This window comes from Eubalaena glacialis, chromosome 2, assembly GCF_028564815.1.
Source record: "Eubalaena glacialis isolate mEubGla1 chromosome 2, mEubGla1.1.hap2.+ XY, whole genome shotgun sequence".
Lineage (NCBI taxonomy): Eukaryota > Metazoa > Chordata > Mammalia > Artiodactyla > Balaenidae > Eubalaena > Eubalaena glacialis.
Window position 1 is genome coordinate 120,104,008 of NC_083717.1, and position 14,438 is coordinate 120,118,445.

The 14,438-nt window shown below is 45.1% G+C and overlaps 2 gene segments (V, D, J or C); one reads left to right on the forward strand and one right to left on the reverse strand.

Annotated features, from left to right (window-relative positions):
* Positions 1 to 14,438, forward strand: part of LOC133084268 (T cell receptor alpha chain MC.7.G5-like) — a 610,392-nt gene that overhangs the window by 525,839 nt on the left and 70,115 nt on the right.
* Positions 1,681 to 2,486, reverse strand: LOC133084269 (T cell receptor delta variable 3-like). The segment is given in 2 exon segments: positions 1,681 to 2,208; positions 2,450 to 2,486. Coding segments are annotated over 2 exon segments (483 nt in total).

Below are 14,438 nucleotides of genomic sequence, written 5' to 3' on the forward strand. Positions count from 1 at the left end.
CCCGCCTTTGCCATCTGCAGACTCCCATGTCACGTCCTCACAACCCAAACCAAAGAAAGGAGGGAGCGTCATTCCGAGTCAATGAGTTTAGGACAATCTAGATGGATAAGCCAGGTCCATCCAGGGGAAAACTATCAAAAGAGTCCACACATCTTCACCTCATGTGCCTCAAGAATGCCTGTTTCCAAAACATTCCCATCTGTTACCCTGGGCCATTCTTAGAATGTTTCTCTGAAGTTGCTAAGAACGAAACAACACATCCTCATTTTTCAGATGGAAAAAAATATGTCCCCCAGAAAAGGTATGTACCCTGTTCAAAGTCATTCAGAGAGGCAGCGATATTTCTGGGAGCAGAACAAAGTTATCAGGAGTGCCAGCCCCGAGTTCCTTCTACAAGAGCACAGCACTTCCCTGAGACAGGGAAGAGGGCTTGTTTTGAAGTTCAGCTAGGCTGAACTTCAGGATAGTCCTGTACATAGCATATGAATGAGCTACCCTCTGGCCTACTTTGATCATCAGCGAAAGCCATCCTAGTATTTTATAGGACCATGAATTTCTTCCACCAAAAGGATGCTCCTGAAAAGATTTAAGGCAGGAGCCAGAGGGGATTGCGGCTGCCTTCTGGTGTGGAGACCATGCTATCGTGGATTATAGTTTTCCAGAGCTTTCACGTGTAGAATCTCATGTGACCCCGAAGGAGTCTCCAGGAGATTAGTACACAGGCTCAGTAGGTGGCAGAACAAAAGCCCCGGAGGCTGAGTCATTTGGTCTGATCCTTTGGCTCCCTCACGCATGTCTTTTCCATCCCTCTCTATAGCGACTGCTCTCCACCTGCCTGTGTTGAAGCCCAGATATACTGCTGCCCAAGCCACCTCCTGATACAGCCTCCTAGGGTGCAGCTGCGAGGGAGCCCCCAGAAGTGCAGCCCCACACGCCTGGCTCTGTCATTAACCAGATCAGCGACCTTCCAAATGTCCCTCACTTCTCTGGGCTTCAGTGCTTTTCCTATAAAATAATGTCTAAGGCTTCTACTATTTCTAAGATTGCATCTAATAACTCTAATAGTTGTTCTAAGGAAGAGACACCCGTAGAAGTAGAGGAAGGAGGGATGGATTCCCAGGGCCGAGGGTATATCTATTTTTGACATCACATTGTTGGTTTCCCCTGGAGGTAATTCTCTCCCCTGGGGATACCACTGAGCTCCAAACTCAGGGACTTTGAAGCTGGGATTCTGGTTTTCACAGACAGCTTTCTGGGTATATCTCAGTGCTCTTCAATGAAAGAAAAATGTTCTCCAAACACAGTAAGTAAAATGGAGGTGCCAAAGAGAATCCAGGAGAAATAAGGTGGCTGCACAAGAAGATGCAAATGAAAGGTAAACCAGGGAAATTTTTTAAAGTAAGTAACTTTGTGTCCAATTTGAGTCTTAAAAGGAAACAGGCCAATTCACAGCAATGGATGAATGATGGAGACCAAAATAAAGACACTTCTGAAAGGCTCTCCTTAAGTTGGCCCTTCACCAGCCCCGTCCTGGTACGCTCCCGGCACATGCAGCACATCCATGTCAAGCCCTGCTCTGTATCAGGCACGACCTGGGCACCGGAGTCTCTCAGACGTGCAGTCTCCCTTCCCCACCATGGGCACTCGGGCAGCCAGGGCCCTCTGTGTCAGAAGTGGGGAGATGTCTGCTCCATTGGAAGCCAGGGTGCTCCCCTGGATGTGACCAGGCCTTTTCTTATTTGGCAGACACGTTAGGGTACCTCTAAAGGCCAGACTGGACCACAGAATGACAGGGAAGAAGGATGCTGTGTCCAAGGACGTGAGCTGTCCGGAGAGGCAGCTCTGCCAGGCTGTGCCCAGGGGTTTGTGTGCAGACTTCCTGGACACCTGCATCACCGTGGGAGCGCAAGGCACAGTAGTAAGTGGCACTGTCTTCAGGCCTCACTGAGGAGATCACCAAGTGGAAGGTTTTGTGGGTCAGGCTGTACTGCACGGAAAATCTACCCCGAGCAAAATCCGCATCATGGGATGTAGTGCTATCCCTGTACAGGACAAACTGGAAGGAACGATCTGGTCTTATTTGGTACCAGTATAAGTCTGGATCTGAGTATGTGGTTTGGAAAATGCATTGCAGTGTCGCCTCACTGCCACTCGCCACTGTCTGCTCCTGGGAAATCTGGGTCACTTGGTTACACAGCACGTCCTTGTCTGTGAAGAGAAAAAAAGAAGAAAACAGTGAAGTCTTACACTCCGCAGGCACTGGGTCCAGCACAGACCCATCCGGAGGGAACTCAATGGGCAGAGGCAGGGGAAAGACACAGAGATGAAAATTAAAGGCAGAAAATAACTGGAAAATCCAGTGTGAATGAGAAAGAGCCCAAGCCTTGGAAAGTAAGAAAAAGGGAAACGGGCGATAGAACGAGCAGGACATGACAATGAGTGTACTTACAGAAAAACGAAAGGCTGAAGCCCACAAGAAGAATCATCTTCTTTTCATATCAGGGAGGAGGATATAGAATAAAACTGGGCTCCTTAAATCTCTGAGACCGTCTCAGTGCTTCTGAAGGGAAGGAGATGGGAGGGAAGTGAGGGGAGCAGGGCAGCCCTGACGGTCACGTGACTGAATTAGCTGTAACTCTCTGGGGCGCATGCTTCCAACCCAGGAAAAGTTGTTGTTATTGTTTTTGTGGTCCTCAATCCATCCTGAACTAATCCTTTTGTAAAACACAATGAAAATGAATTAGTTTTTAAAAAAGAAAGAGAGACTGCAAGTCCAATGATCACGTACTTCGATATCAAATTGCCCTAAAAGTGGCTTATCCTCCATTTCCGCATCCTCTGGTCACAGACCGGGTACCAGTCCAGGATCGCACTTTGAGTAGCACGGTCACACAGCACTAGCACAGCTGCACACACCTGAAGTACTCTATACATGGAATAAATGAATGAGGACCTTAACCTAGCCTTACATATTTGTGTAAAAAGAAAAAGGAGAGGGTTGGATGAGGTCATTTCTAAAATCTGCCCTAGCCCTGAATTCTAGAACTCTCTTATTTTTGTTGTTGTTGTTATGTTTTTTTGTATTTTTTGCTTTTATACAATTTTTAAATGTTGCACTCCACTGACAGTTATTGCAAAATATTGAACTCTTCTATTTCTCATGCTTGAGGGAGCGCTGTGGTCCTGAGAGCGCTCACTGCACTTCCCTCAGCTTAATTTCCATCTCTCCCTCTGCAGCACACACTTGGCTCCAGCTGGAAACTTCTCCCCCCCGAAGCAGGCCTTCCCAGTGGGTGAACTGCCGTGAGCGGGTTACAGGCTCGCTGAGACAGTGCTCACAGTGGACGCTGGGACCTGGGGTGGCTGGAGCCCTGGAGGCCAGCCCCTCCCGGCCACATTTCAATACAAATATTGTCTTCTGGGTAAGCCAAGACATGACAACTGCTGGGAAGCACTGCCCTAAAAAATAGAAGACCAACTTGCTCCCCCAAACCTAAGAGTGTTTCTAGGAGTACTTCCGGAGTTCCTTTGTTTCCCTGGTCCCCCACCTCCAATTCATCACAAAGGCCTGTCAGTTGCACCATGAAGTGTGTCTCCAGTGCATCCACTTCTCTCCACCGCCACTCCCACCACCTCCCACCAACACCACCATCTCTTGTCAGGACCACGGCAATAACGCCCCTTGTCAGGTCCCCTTGCTTCTGCTCTGGCCCCTGGACCATCTCCTCTGCAGGTCTTTAGAAAATGTAAATCTGATGATGCCAGCAGGGCCTCCCTTCCTGGGCTTGTGATCCACTGCACATGGCGGGATCTCTGCCCTCTGTCCAATCTCCCTGCACGTCCTCTCCTGCCTCTGTCGCTCCCTTCAGCCCACTGCACATGGCGGGATCTCTGCCCTCTGTCCGATCTCCCTGCACGTCCTCTCCTGCCTCTGTCGCTCCCTTCAGCCCACTGCACATGGCGGGATCTCTGCCCTCTGTCCGATCTCCCTGCACGTCCTCTCCTGCCTCTGTCGCTCCCCTTCTGCAGCTGTGGCCTTCCATCTGCTCCTCTACCTGCCTCCCTCTTCTAGGTCCCCGAAACTCTGCTTCCAGGTTTTCACAAATCTCAGCTCAAAGAGGCTTTCCCTGGCAAGTAAATTAGTCACTCACCTGGGTAACCAGAGTCACCCTCGATTTCACCTCTTATTTTTCCTCACATCGCTATTTGTCATCATCAGGTTTCTACACGTTTATTATTTGTCTTTCCCTTCTCACCCCATATACACATACACATACACCATCACGTAAGCTCCATGAAGACAGGGCCTTGTTTATCTTTTCACTGATCTGTCCCAGCCCCTAGGACTGTGTCTGCCACGTAATTGATAATCAACAAATATTTGTGAACAAGGGAATATAACTTTGTCCACTTAAAAACTCACCAATGGCATGGATAAGTTTGCCGAATTTTTTTTTAATTTTTTTTATCGAAGTATAGTTGATTTACAGTGTTGTATTAGTTTCTGGTGTGCAACATAGTGATTCAGTTTTATATATATATATATATATATATATATATATATATATATATATATATATATATATATATTCTTTTTCATATTCTTTTCCATTATGCATTATTACAGTGTATTGAATATAGTTCCCTGTGCTATACAGTAGGAACTTGCTGTTTATCTATTTTATATATAGGGGTTTGTATCTGCTAATCCCAACTCCTAATTTATCCCTCCCCCAACCGCTTTCCCCTTTGGTAACCATAAATTTGTTTTTTATGTCTGTGAATCTGTTTCTGTTTCGTAAATAAGTTTATTTTTGTTATTTTTTAGATTCCACATTTAAGTGATATCACATGATATTTGTCTTTTTCTGACTTACTTCACTTAGTATGATAATCTCTAGGTCTATCCATGTTGCTGCAAATGGCATTATTTCATTCTTTTTTATGATTGAGTAGTATTCCATTATATACATATATCTATATATATATATATTTTTTTTATATATATATCACATCTTCTTTATCCATTTTCTGTTAATGGACATTTAGGTTGCTTCCATGTCTTGCCTATTGTAAATAGTAAGGTTGCCATATTTAGCAAATAAAAATACAGGACACCCAGTTAAGTTTGCATTTCAAATGAAAAACAAAAAAACTTTTTAGTAATCATTGGGACTTGCCATATTTGGGATATATTTACTCTAAAAAGGTATTCGTTGTTTATCTGAAATTCAAATTTCACTGGACATTTTGCATTTTATCTGGCAGCCCTTGTCGTGAAGATTAGCAAAAGTGCACACCAGGAAGTCTGCAGCCCCAGCGTGAGCATCCCCCGGCCCCGGGCTGTGGAAGAGGCAGGGTCAGCAATGGGGCTGCTCTGTCTGATCAGCTGCTGCCAGGCCTGCACTGCCCCCTGCAGGCAGGTGTCCCCTCTCAAAGGCACCAGCCCCTCTGCTGGGGAGAAGGCCACTTCAGAACTTCCCGCTCTCAGACGTTCACGGGCTCTAGCAGCCCCCAGTCAGTCTCTGGGAGTCCGTCCCTGTTCTAAAGGTGTTGCCAGGCATGATATTCATGAGAGCTGAGTGTCCCCTTCCTGATCCAGGCAGTATAACAGTTAACCATTAAACTGCTGCTCCTCTTCTGATGGCCCAACCTCAGTTACATCTGCCCATACCCGAGAACAGGGCAAAGGGCTACAAAACCCTCACTCAGAGGGACAAGCCCTCTCCCTAATCCTTCACATGGAGACCTCCTTGGGTGGCACATCATGAAACTCCCCACCATGGTGTCCTTCCAATGTTCCTTGAAAGGCATCCCTTCAGGAAGGGCACTTCTCAGAACAGCAGTGCAGTGTCATGGTTAAGGAGTGGGGTTCTGGATCCAGACTGCTTGGGTTCCTATCAGCTCCAGCGTGTACTTGCTGTGTCACCCCGAACACGACCTAACCCCTCCAAGCCTCACTTTCTCCATCTGTAAAATGAAGTTGATAATAATAATACCTTTTTCACAGGACTGTTGGATAATTAAATGAAATAACACATGCAATACACCCAGCATTTGATCTAAGAACGCTAGGCATTGCTGTTGCTATTGTCATTTTTATGAAATAGACTGATGAATAAATTTCCGGAGAGCTTGAGTCTCATCAAAGACGTTCAGAAATAAGATGCTGAGTAAATCTAAAAAATAAAGTTGTGAAATCCGGCAAAAAAAACAAAACAAAACATGTTGTACCAATCGATGGCAAAAAAAAAGTGACTCACATCTTTCATTTGCTGTCATTGCTGTAAGCGTGTCATAGAGCTCTGCACTCCCCCGAGACCTGAGCCAGCTGCGCTCATCCCAAACCCCTAAGAGCACTGGGAACATGGGAAATGAGCCTGCTAGCCCACTGTCCTATGTCTTCCAAAGGTTTCCACAGGCTTGTTCATGGGAGACCACAATGTACAAGAGAGTGACCGCCAAAGTTTAGGGCTAAGAGAGACTCAAGATTTAATGACCTATTACAGACGTATTGTCCTTGAACTTCCCTACCCCATCTCCCTTAAACCTATTGATGTCTGCATCTGAGCAGTTCCCGCAGTCAGTGAGCGCCCTGGACTGACTTTCATTAGCCCGAAACCACCACTCAGCAGAGGCCTTCAGACCTGGAGGGGTCCCAGGGATTTGGTAAACAAGCCACTCTTGTCCCAGGCTTGGACCTTGATCACTACTATCACTCAAAAAAAGGGACTTTTCTCCCAGTTTCTTCTGAGGTGGGCAGCTTTGTTTCTGACCTTACAGCGCCCTCTGCTGTTCTAATTAGCCCATCTCCATAAATGGGTCATACTAGAGGTTGGCAGAAAATAGGTCAGGGGAGGAAAATATTCTTTGTTCGGAACTTAAGTCAAAGTTGCTGCTTCTGTTCCCCGATCCCCTTTCAACCCTGACACTGGCAGGTGCTGCTCTGTTGGCCCAAAGGACCCATCCTCCCCAGTCACTCAGAGCACTGTCTTCGAGGACATGAGATAGCACCCCACAAGGGTTGATGGGCATTTTCCTGTCAAGCAAAAGTCTACTGCAACAGTGAAGGACACAGGGAAATGTCTTTGGATGGATATGGACAAACATATCTCTTTTTTATGAAAGAATAGAAATGTGATTAAAAGGAGAAGCTTAGAAACATCTGAATGTGTGACAACGGGAGTGAGTCGTCTAGAGAAAGGGTTTCTGCATCACTTTCTTCCTGTGCCACATTCCGTTCCAGGAGCCCCGGGACAGACCTGGGTCGATGGGTAAGAAGAAGCATGCCAGGGAGGGACCAAGGTCCAGTAGATGTCTTCCACCCCCAGGACCTCTATTTGGGGGAAAAAATCTTGCTGAAAGCTCTTTAGGCAAGAGTAAGCATGAAGAACGCTACCTCGGTTTGTTTCCCAAAGCCTGCGTTTGAAAGCAAGCTGTGAGGACAAAGAGATACTCCATGGTTTTACTGTTGCCACCTCTGGAGCAGCCTATGGAAGGAACAGTCTTGGTCCAGCCAGGTCAGTGATACCTTTCATGATGGGGCTGTGTGGGACCTGGCCTGACCCTTGCCAACCAGATTTCTCAAGCCATCGGCAGGATCTTCTCTCCAATTATTCCCCAGGCACGAGGGCAAACAGGTTATATCTCAATTACCAAAGGCTAGCAGTCGGTAGTAGCTATCTGGAGCACAGTTTTAAGAAGGATTGTGAACTATCTGTAAAATAGATAAACAACAAGGATTTACTGTATAGCAGAGGGAAATATATTCAAAATCTTGTAATAACCTATAATGAAAAAATCAGAAATATATTTATATATAGAACTGAATCACTTTGCTGTACACCTGAAACTAACACAATATTGTAAATCAACTATACTTCAATTAAGAAAAAGAACTGAGGCCACATCCAGACTCAGAGGAGAGGAGTGATGTGTCTATTAGCAATATCTGCCACAGAGGCAGGGGCAGGAGGTAACACCACACCACTTTGTGTGTGCCAAGACCCCTGTTCTAGAGGTCAGTCCTGTAATGAGTCCCACAGAGAAAGACTAATCAGAGCCAACTCTCTGTTGGGTTATCCTTTTGGTAAAGGACAAATTTCTAAATCTCTATCTTTCCCTTGGCTTCCCTGAGACCTCACGGGCCATTTGCCCCACTATCAATTGCCGTGGCCTGCAGCCTAAGAAATAAAATTTTTTAAATGAATTAAGATGTTCTATACCGCTCTTTAAAATTTTACACCCTGCGCCGAAACCAAGCATTTCCCTTGTGTGGCTTATTCACTGTTTAACAGAGATAATCATACCTGGGCTGGCCAGGAGAGCCACTAAGGATGGAGACTACCCAGGGAAGATCCCTGTTCTCCTGAGTCACAGGAAGGAAGAAGGCAGGATTGGGACTTAGGTGTTCTGAGTTCTAGCCTCCGCTCTGCCTCTATCTACTGGCATGGGCTTGAGCAGCGTTACCCCTCAGGGCCTGGGCTTCTTCATCCTTAAACTGAGGACATTGGCTCCGGCAGCTGCTAAGTTCCCTTCCAGGTCTTGCATTCTAGGATGCTAATGTATGAAGCTGCAGATCTATCCTGAGAGAGTTATGGGTTTATATTCCCCTCTGCATGTTGCTTGAACTCCTCATTGCCCAGCAAGGGGAAAAAGCAAAGCTCACTTCTTCACTGGGAGGTAGCATCATTTCTTGATGAAATATGTGTGACTCATCAGAGCCTGGAGGTTCGTGCCCAGATGCCAACTTGGAATCCAGTTATTATTGCATCTGGGAGAGAGAAAGTGCTGAAAACAGCCTTTGGGGAGAAAAACAAAACAAAACAAAACAAAAAAAACATTAATTTGGCAAAAAAAAAAAAAAAAAAAAGAAGTCTCTGCAGAGTGTGATAACATTTCGATATCTTATTTATCATCTTCATCCCTGAAATCTACTCTGCCCCCTCCTACCTCTGCCCTGACAGAGGGAAGGAGGGCAGACCTTCCCCAGGAAAGATAGGGCACCTGTGGCAGACAGAGAGCTGCCTCCAACTAGTGAGGAAGGAGAACAAAGTTGATGCTACATCCCTTTCAACCATGCTGATGCTTCTGTTTTTTGTAAAAGTGTTCACTCCTGTGGGAATTGGGTTAATAGGAAACTGACATTTGGAGCCAAGACTAGAGGAATCTTGAAACTCAGTAAGTAATATCTGGCAGAATTAATTTTTTTTCATCTGAAAATTGTTAGAGAGATATTCAAGGGTTCTTTAAGGAATAGGAACAAAAGATTAATGTTCACTACAATTCAATTCAATTTAACAAATATTTATTAAGTGCCCACAGTTTTTCCCAGGGATCATCTGGGCCAGCTTCTGAGGAGATGGTATCATTGCCCTAAGGCAGGAAGGGTTTTGTCAACGGATGAACAACGACAGCAGATTTACCTTTGAGACCCAGACACAGTTAACTGTGGCCCTGAGTAAGTAGCTTAGCTTCAGGGGAGAAAGAAATGTACACAACAGCATGGATAATCTAATACACAAGATAATCAAAAATGTTATTTTATGATTGGCTTTAGCACATATTTCATTATTTTGTAGGGCAGGTTTCTCTTCTCAACTGTAAGTTTTCTTGATCTATTAAGTCTATGGGGGGAAAGCTTTTCAAGAATCAATCATACATTTCTGAAATTAGGCTCGCCGTCAACACAGGAAGAAGTGGTACTTTTTGTCTTTCCCATAATGAAAAAGGGGGCCTGGCATCCCTCCTATACTTGATGCCCACGGGGGGGTCTCCTTTCCTTTTGTAGGTCAAAACTAACGATGAACCACCAGCCAGTTATGGTTTTTATAGATCTGTACAACAGGGTGGGCAATAAGAAATTGCCTGCGAGATATTCAGGATACAGGGGTCTCAGCTGCCCAGGAAGCCAGAAGAGAACTTTGGACACCCCCCCCCCAACATGGTTGGTCCTGCTCTGCTCATGGCCTGAGTCCTGGGCTGCATTCGTAAGAGAAGGGCAACCCTAAGTGACCTTGCTCATGAAGCTGGCACCCTACTGTGCCCCTAATCACACTAGAGACAGACGGCATCTGAGAAGGGGAAGTCACAGCCCAGCACTAAGAGGGACTTTTGGTAAAGGGCCCAGGCACTGTGTGAAGAGCACTGAGAAACCCACTTTTGGGAAGGGGACTCAGTTAATTGTAAGCCTGGGTGAGTACCTCCATTTCAGACGTAGTGTTAACAAAACCCCCTCAGCATCTAACATCTAGCAACCAGAGAGCTGACACCCTTGGCTAGATGATGAATTCCCTTATCCGTTGGGAAAAGACTGTAAATATCAGATCACTTTTCCTGTGGGTAAGCAAGAGCCTGTAGTTTATGTAAAGGCTTCAGCTCCTGTGGGAAGGAAGGAAACAGGAAATTTACATTCGGAACCGGGACTCAAGTGAGAGTGAAACTTAGTAAGTAGTAGCTTTAAACCAAAGGTGTCAGTTTATTTGATTTGGTTTTTGAATTATCTGGAAGCTCCAAAGAAAGAACACTTCCCCCTGAGGATTTGGTTCCAAAATTTTGACTTCAAACATCTAAAAAGATCTAATGTCAAGGCAGATAGCAGGTTTGGAAAACTTTATTTCCCTGTATAATAAGTAGAGGCCTACTTTTCTATTCTCTGCTTATTTGTTTTATTTTGTTTAGGAAATGGGGAGGAAGACTAGACACCCTGAGGGGAAAAAAATCCATTTGCACAGCATTTTTGGATAGATTAGGTCCAGAGAATCAAAGACTAACAGCTCAGAAAGTCCTTAAAGACCACGAAACTCACTTCTTTAATTTTGCAAATGAGGACAGTGAAACTCAGAGAGGTTTGTGAACTTGCTCATGGTCTCACAGCTGAGCCTGGTCCAGGGCAAAGCCAAGACCGCTCATAGCTCTGGGCCAGGCCAGACCCAAGGGAAAGAAAACATCATGGTTCTTGACTAAGCAACTTCATTTGAACCCCAAACATTCTTTATCCAAGACTTAGCGAGCTCAAAACAGAACCACCGAGTTCTAAAGGGAGATAACATCATCGCATGCCTGTTTTGGGGGGAAAGGTGGCTAAAGTCAGAATAGCTAAACTTGATATGAGGGGAAAGGTGCAGCCATCTGCAGACTGAGGCAGAGATGCAAAAAGCCAAAATGAAAATGCTGGTCTTGTCTTCAGACAATTGACTGTGACCATCAAACACTACCTATAAATTCCGCAGAGCTAATTTCTCTCCCAGTGGGATTTTATATTCTATGATAGATTGCATCAGCTATGCAATTACTTTGGACCACAGAATGTGTATACAGAATCGGCTTGCTGAGCCTTCCTGTGTCTTAAAGTGGCAATCATCTCTGGACATATCTCTCAGCGCTGAAGCTCTGGGCTACCACAAAGAGAGACACCATCACTTATCCTGTCTTAAAAGCTTGGAGGCTGAAGGAAATTTTTAGTTCTTGGGAAGCTCTGCAAAGCTGGGTTCCTTAAATTAACCCCATAGATTTTTGCAAAGCCCCTCAACATTGTGTTCAGCAAACCAGTGGCTCTAAGATGACATTTGGGAAAGGGACTCAGCTCACAGTGCATCTTGGTAAGTGGAGGACAGCACTGAACCCTCTTCTTGAAAATTATATGAGATCCTTTTTACAGTGACTGATGGGGATGTGGCTTCCTGGCCCATCTCCGCTCATATTTAAATCCTGCCTGGCTAAAAGATACCCTCTCCACATCTCCCAAAATGGTCCAACCATGAAGTTACCCTCCTCATCAAACTGCTTGGTGGTTCTTCTGTTGCCCTCACAGCTCTGCTGGTTTACCAGTTAGAGGAAGAGAAGTGCCCACGGGCTTTAGGATTTTTAGGTCATTGTGAAAAGAGGAACATCATCAATGTGTTTGGCTTCTGGGGAGGAAAATAATGATGATTTATTAATTGCTTACTATGTGCTAGGCAATGTGCTGCATGCTTTCGATCCATTACCACAGTCAACCCTTATACCAGCTATGTGGGTTAAGTGCTATTATTATCCTCATTTTATAGAAGAGAACTTTTTTAATTTTTATATTTTATATTTTTATAGAAGCACAGAGAGAGGTTGAGTAACTTCTTCAGATTGACTCAGTGAGACAGAGGGCCTGGAATTTAATTCTCGAGACTCAGCTTCCAGAGCTAAATGTTTACCAGTTGGGGGGATTATGTTTGGGCGGGAAATTACTGACACTTTGGTCTCTAGAGTTGCTAAAATAATCCCTCGAGAAGTGTGCTCTCAGCTAAGCAAGCCAGAGATTGAACAGCAGGACCACTGCAACCCACCTACAGATCGTAGTCTGTACAACAGCATCACAATGCGGCGGCGTTCTCCCCACTTTACAGATAGGGGAAGTGAGGGGCAGCAAGTTAAGGAACTCGCCCTGGGTTTCAAACCCAAGTCTGTCTGACCCCAAAGCCTGAGCTATTTCAATTAATTGCAACTGCCTACCAACTAAGCTAATCAGTCAATTAATGAAGGTAATCTAATGTTAGGTAAAGATGGATTAAATTGTTTCCATGGTCCTCCCCACCCCCTTTTCAGGAATGACCGTACAACTGTGTCATTGCAGAACATTTTGTTTCTGCCTTTGTGCTTCCTCTGGGAGAGCGGGAGGAGCCAGGGTTCCCAGCACCTGGTGGAAGGGCCTTGGCAGTATTTGCAAAGCAGTCTGTGAGGGGTGTTACTCAGGGCGGATCTGAAAGACTCTTCTTTGGAAAGGGAACGAAACTGACAGTAAGCCCATGTAAGTCTGAATAACTAATGCTTCCAAATTTCTCTCTGGAACCCTGATTCCTAAATTTTCCATTTTCTTTTATAACGCAAGTCCAAACCATGGCAGCCCCATTGGTGGATTCCAATTGAAACAGCCGTTGATGTGTACCTACCTCCCGTGGGACCCTGCTGTTTACCCTCACGTGCTATTTTATCTAATAAACCAGAGTGACAGTGCTACTGCAGCATTAAACTAAGGAGTCAGACTGATAGAAAGTTTAATTTAGTGTTAGAACTGGTAGAATTTTCCATGGGACTAAGAGAAAATCAATGAACTCTCTGAGCCTCTCGTGTCTCCCTCTGTTAAATGAGGGAGGCAGTTCCTACTCCTGTTTTACCAGAGCAGGCATGCTGTGAGGGAATGTTGGTACATTTCCAACTAAGTGACAATAGTGCAAGGAAGAAGGAGGGCTGCAGAAGGTCCATAAACTTTACCACCAGACCCTCATTATAAAAAGCGCTTTTATCAAGGGGATTCTTGGACGATAGATAAACATTTAAGTAGGTAGTAAGGGGAGTTTGGGCAGCTAAGTTGTTTCAGAGTCTCGTGTCTTCGTGTGGTACCACAGCCACTAATAAGCTGACATTCGGAAGAGGAATGACCTGAGTGTTAGACCAGGTATGTTTTAAAGAAGATGGCTTGTTTCTATACATAAGCCACCACTCTTAGAAATTCAGTGAAAGGTCACTGAATTACTCATCCAGTGATTAGCATCTCTGGGGACTTAGTGCCACAGGTCTTTCTGGCGAACATGATAATGAGGGCAGCCTCTGATGGAGCCCCTTTAGGGCTGTTTCTTCAACACCTTTAAGCCCTTGGAAATGTTAAAAGCTGGTTTTTGTTGTCGTTGGAGATGTGTGTCTGACAAATGGAATCCAAACTAAAGTTTTAATGTGTCGGGGCAGAAAGCAGTTAGGAAGAAAGGATATATTAGACTAAAGTACATAGCAACGTAGGGTGGGCAATGCAACCCGACCCAAAGGAAGACAGTGAGATACAGCCTATTGATATAAACGACTGAATGACCACTCTCGGGTGAGCTACTTGTCTTCCCAAGGCCTCCACGTTGGTGCAATTAGGGGGAAAAATTGTCTAATCCCCATAATTCTCAAATTCTTGGAGCCACACCAAGTTGAGTAAAGCCATGTAAGATTTTCTGGTGCTGACGCTGATCACAAGCTGATATTTAGGGAAAGGGTAAGACTGAAAGCAAATATTCAAAATAGTCAGAAAGATCATGAACTGCTGAAAACAGGCCCCAGGATGCTGTTAACCACTACGTTTCTAACTGGGACATTTTCGTCCTTGCCTTGGCTGAGCTCATCAGAGAAGCCCCTTTGGATACCCACTCGTTTCTGTGCCCCTCAGTGAAAAGGGGTAACTACACTGGAAAGTGTCAGGGAAGGCTTCCCTAATCTTATATAATAGCAACCCTTCTCTCCGGCTTGCAATAACCAGAGGGAGATTTTGAGTGCTACCTACCACTCTCAAAACAAATCGATTAATTCACTTGAATGTAGCTGAAATGTTGCTCCATGAGGGAGTCTCTATTTACTACAACAGAAGCTCACTCCAGACAGCTGTCTGGGGTTTAACTTTTGCTTACAATTCATAAGAGATACCAACT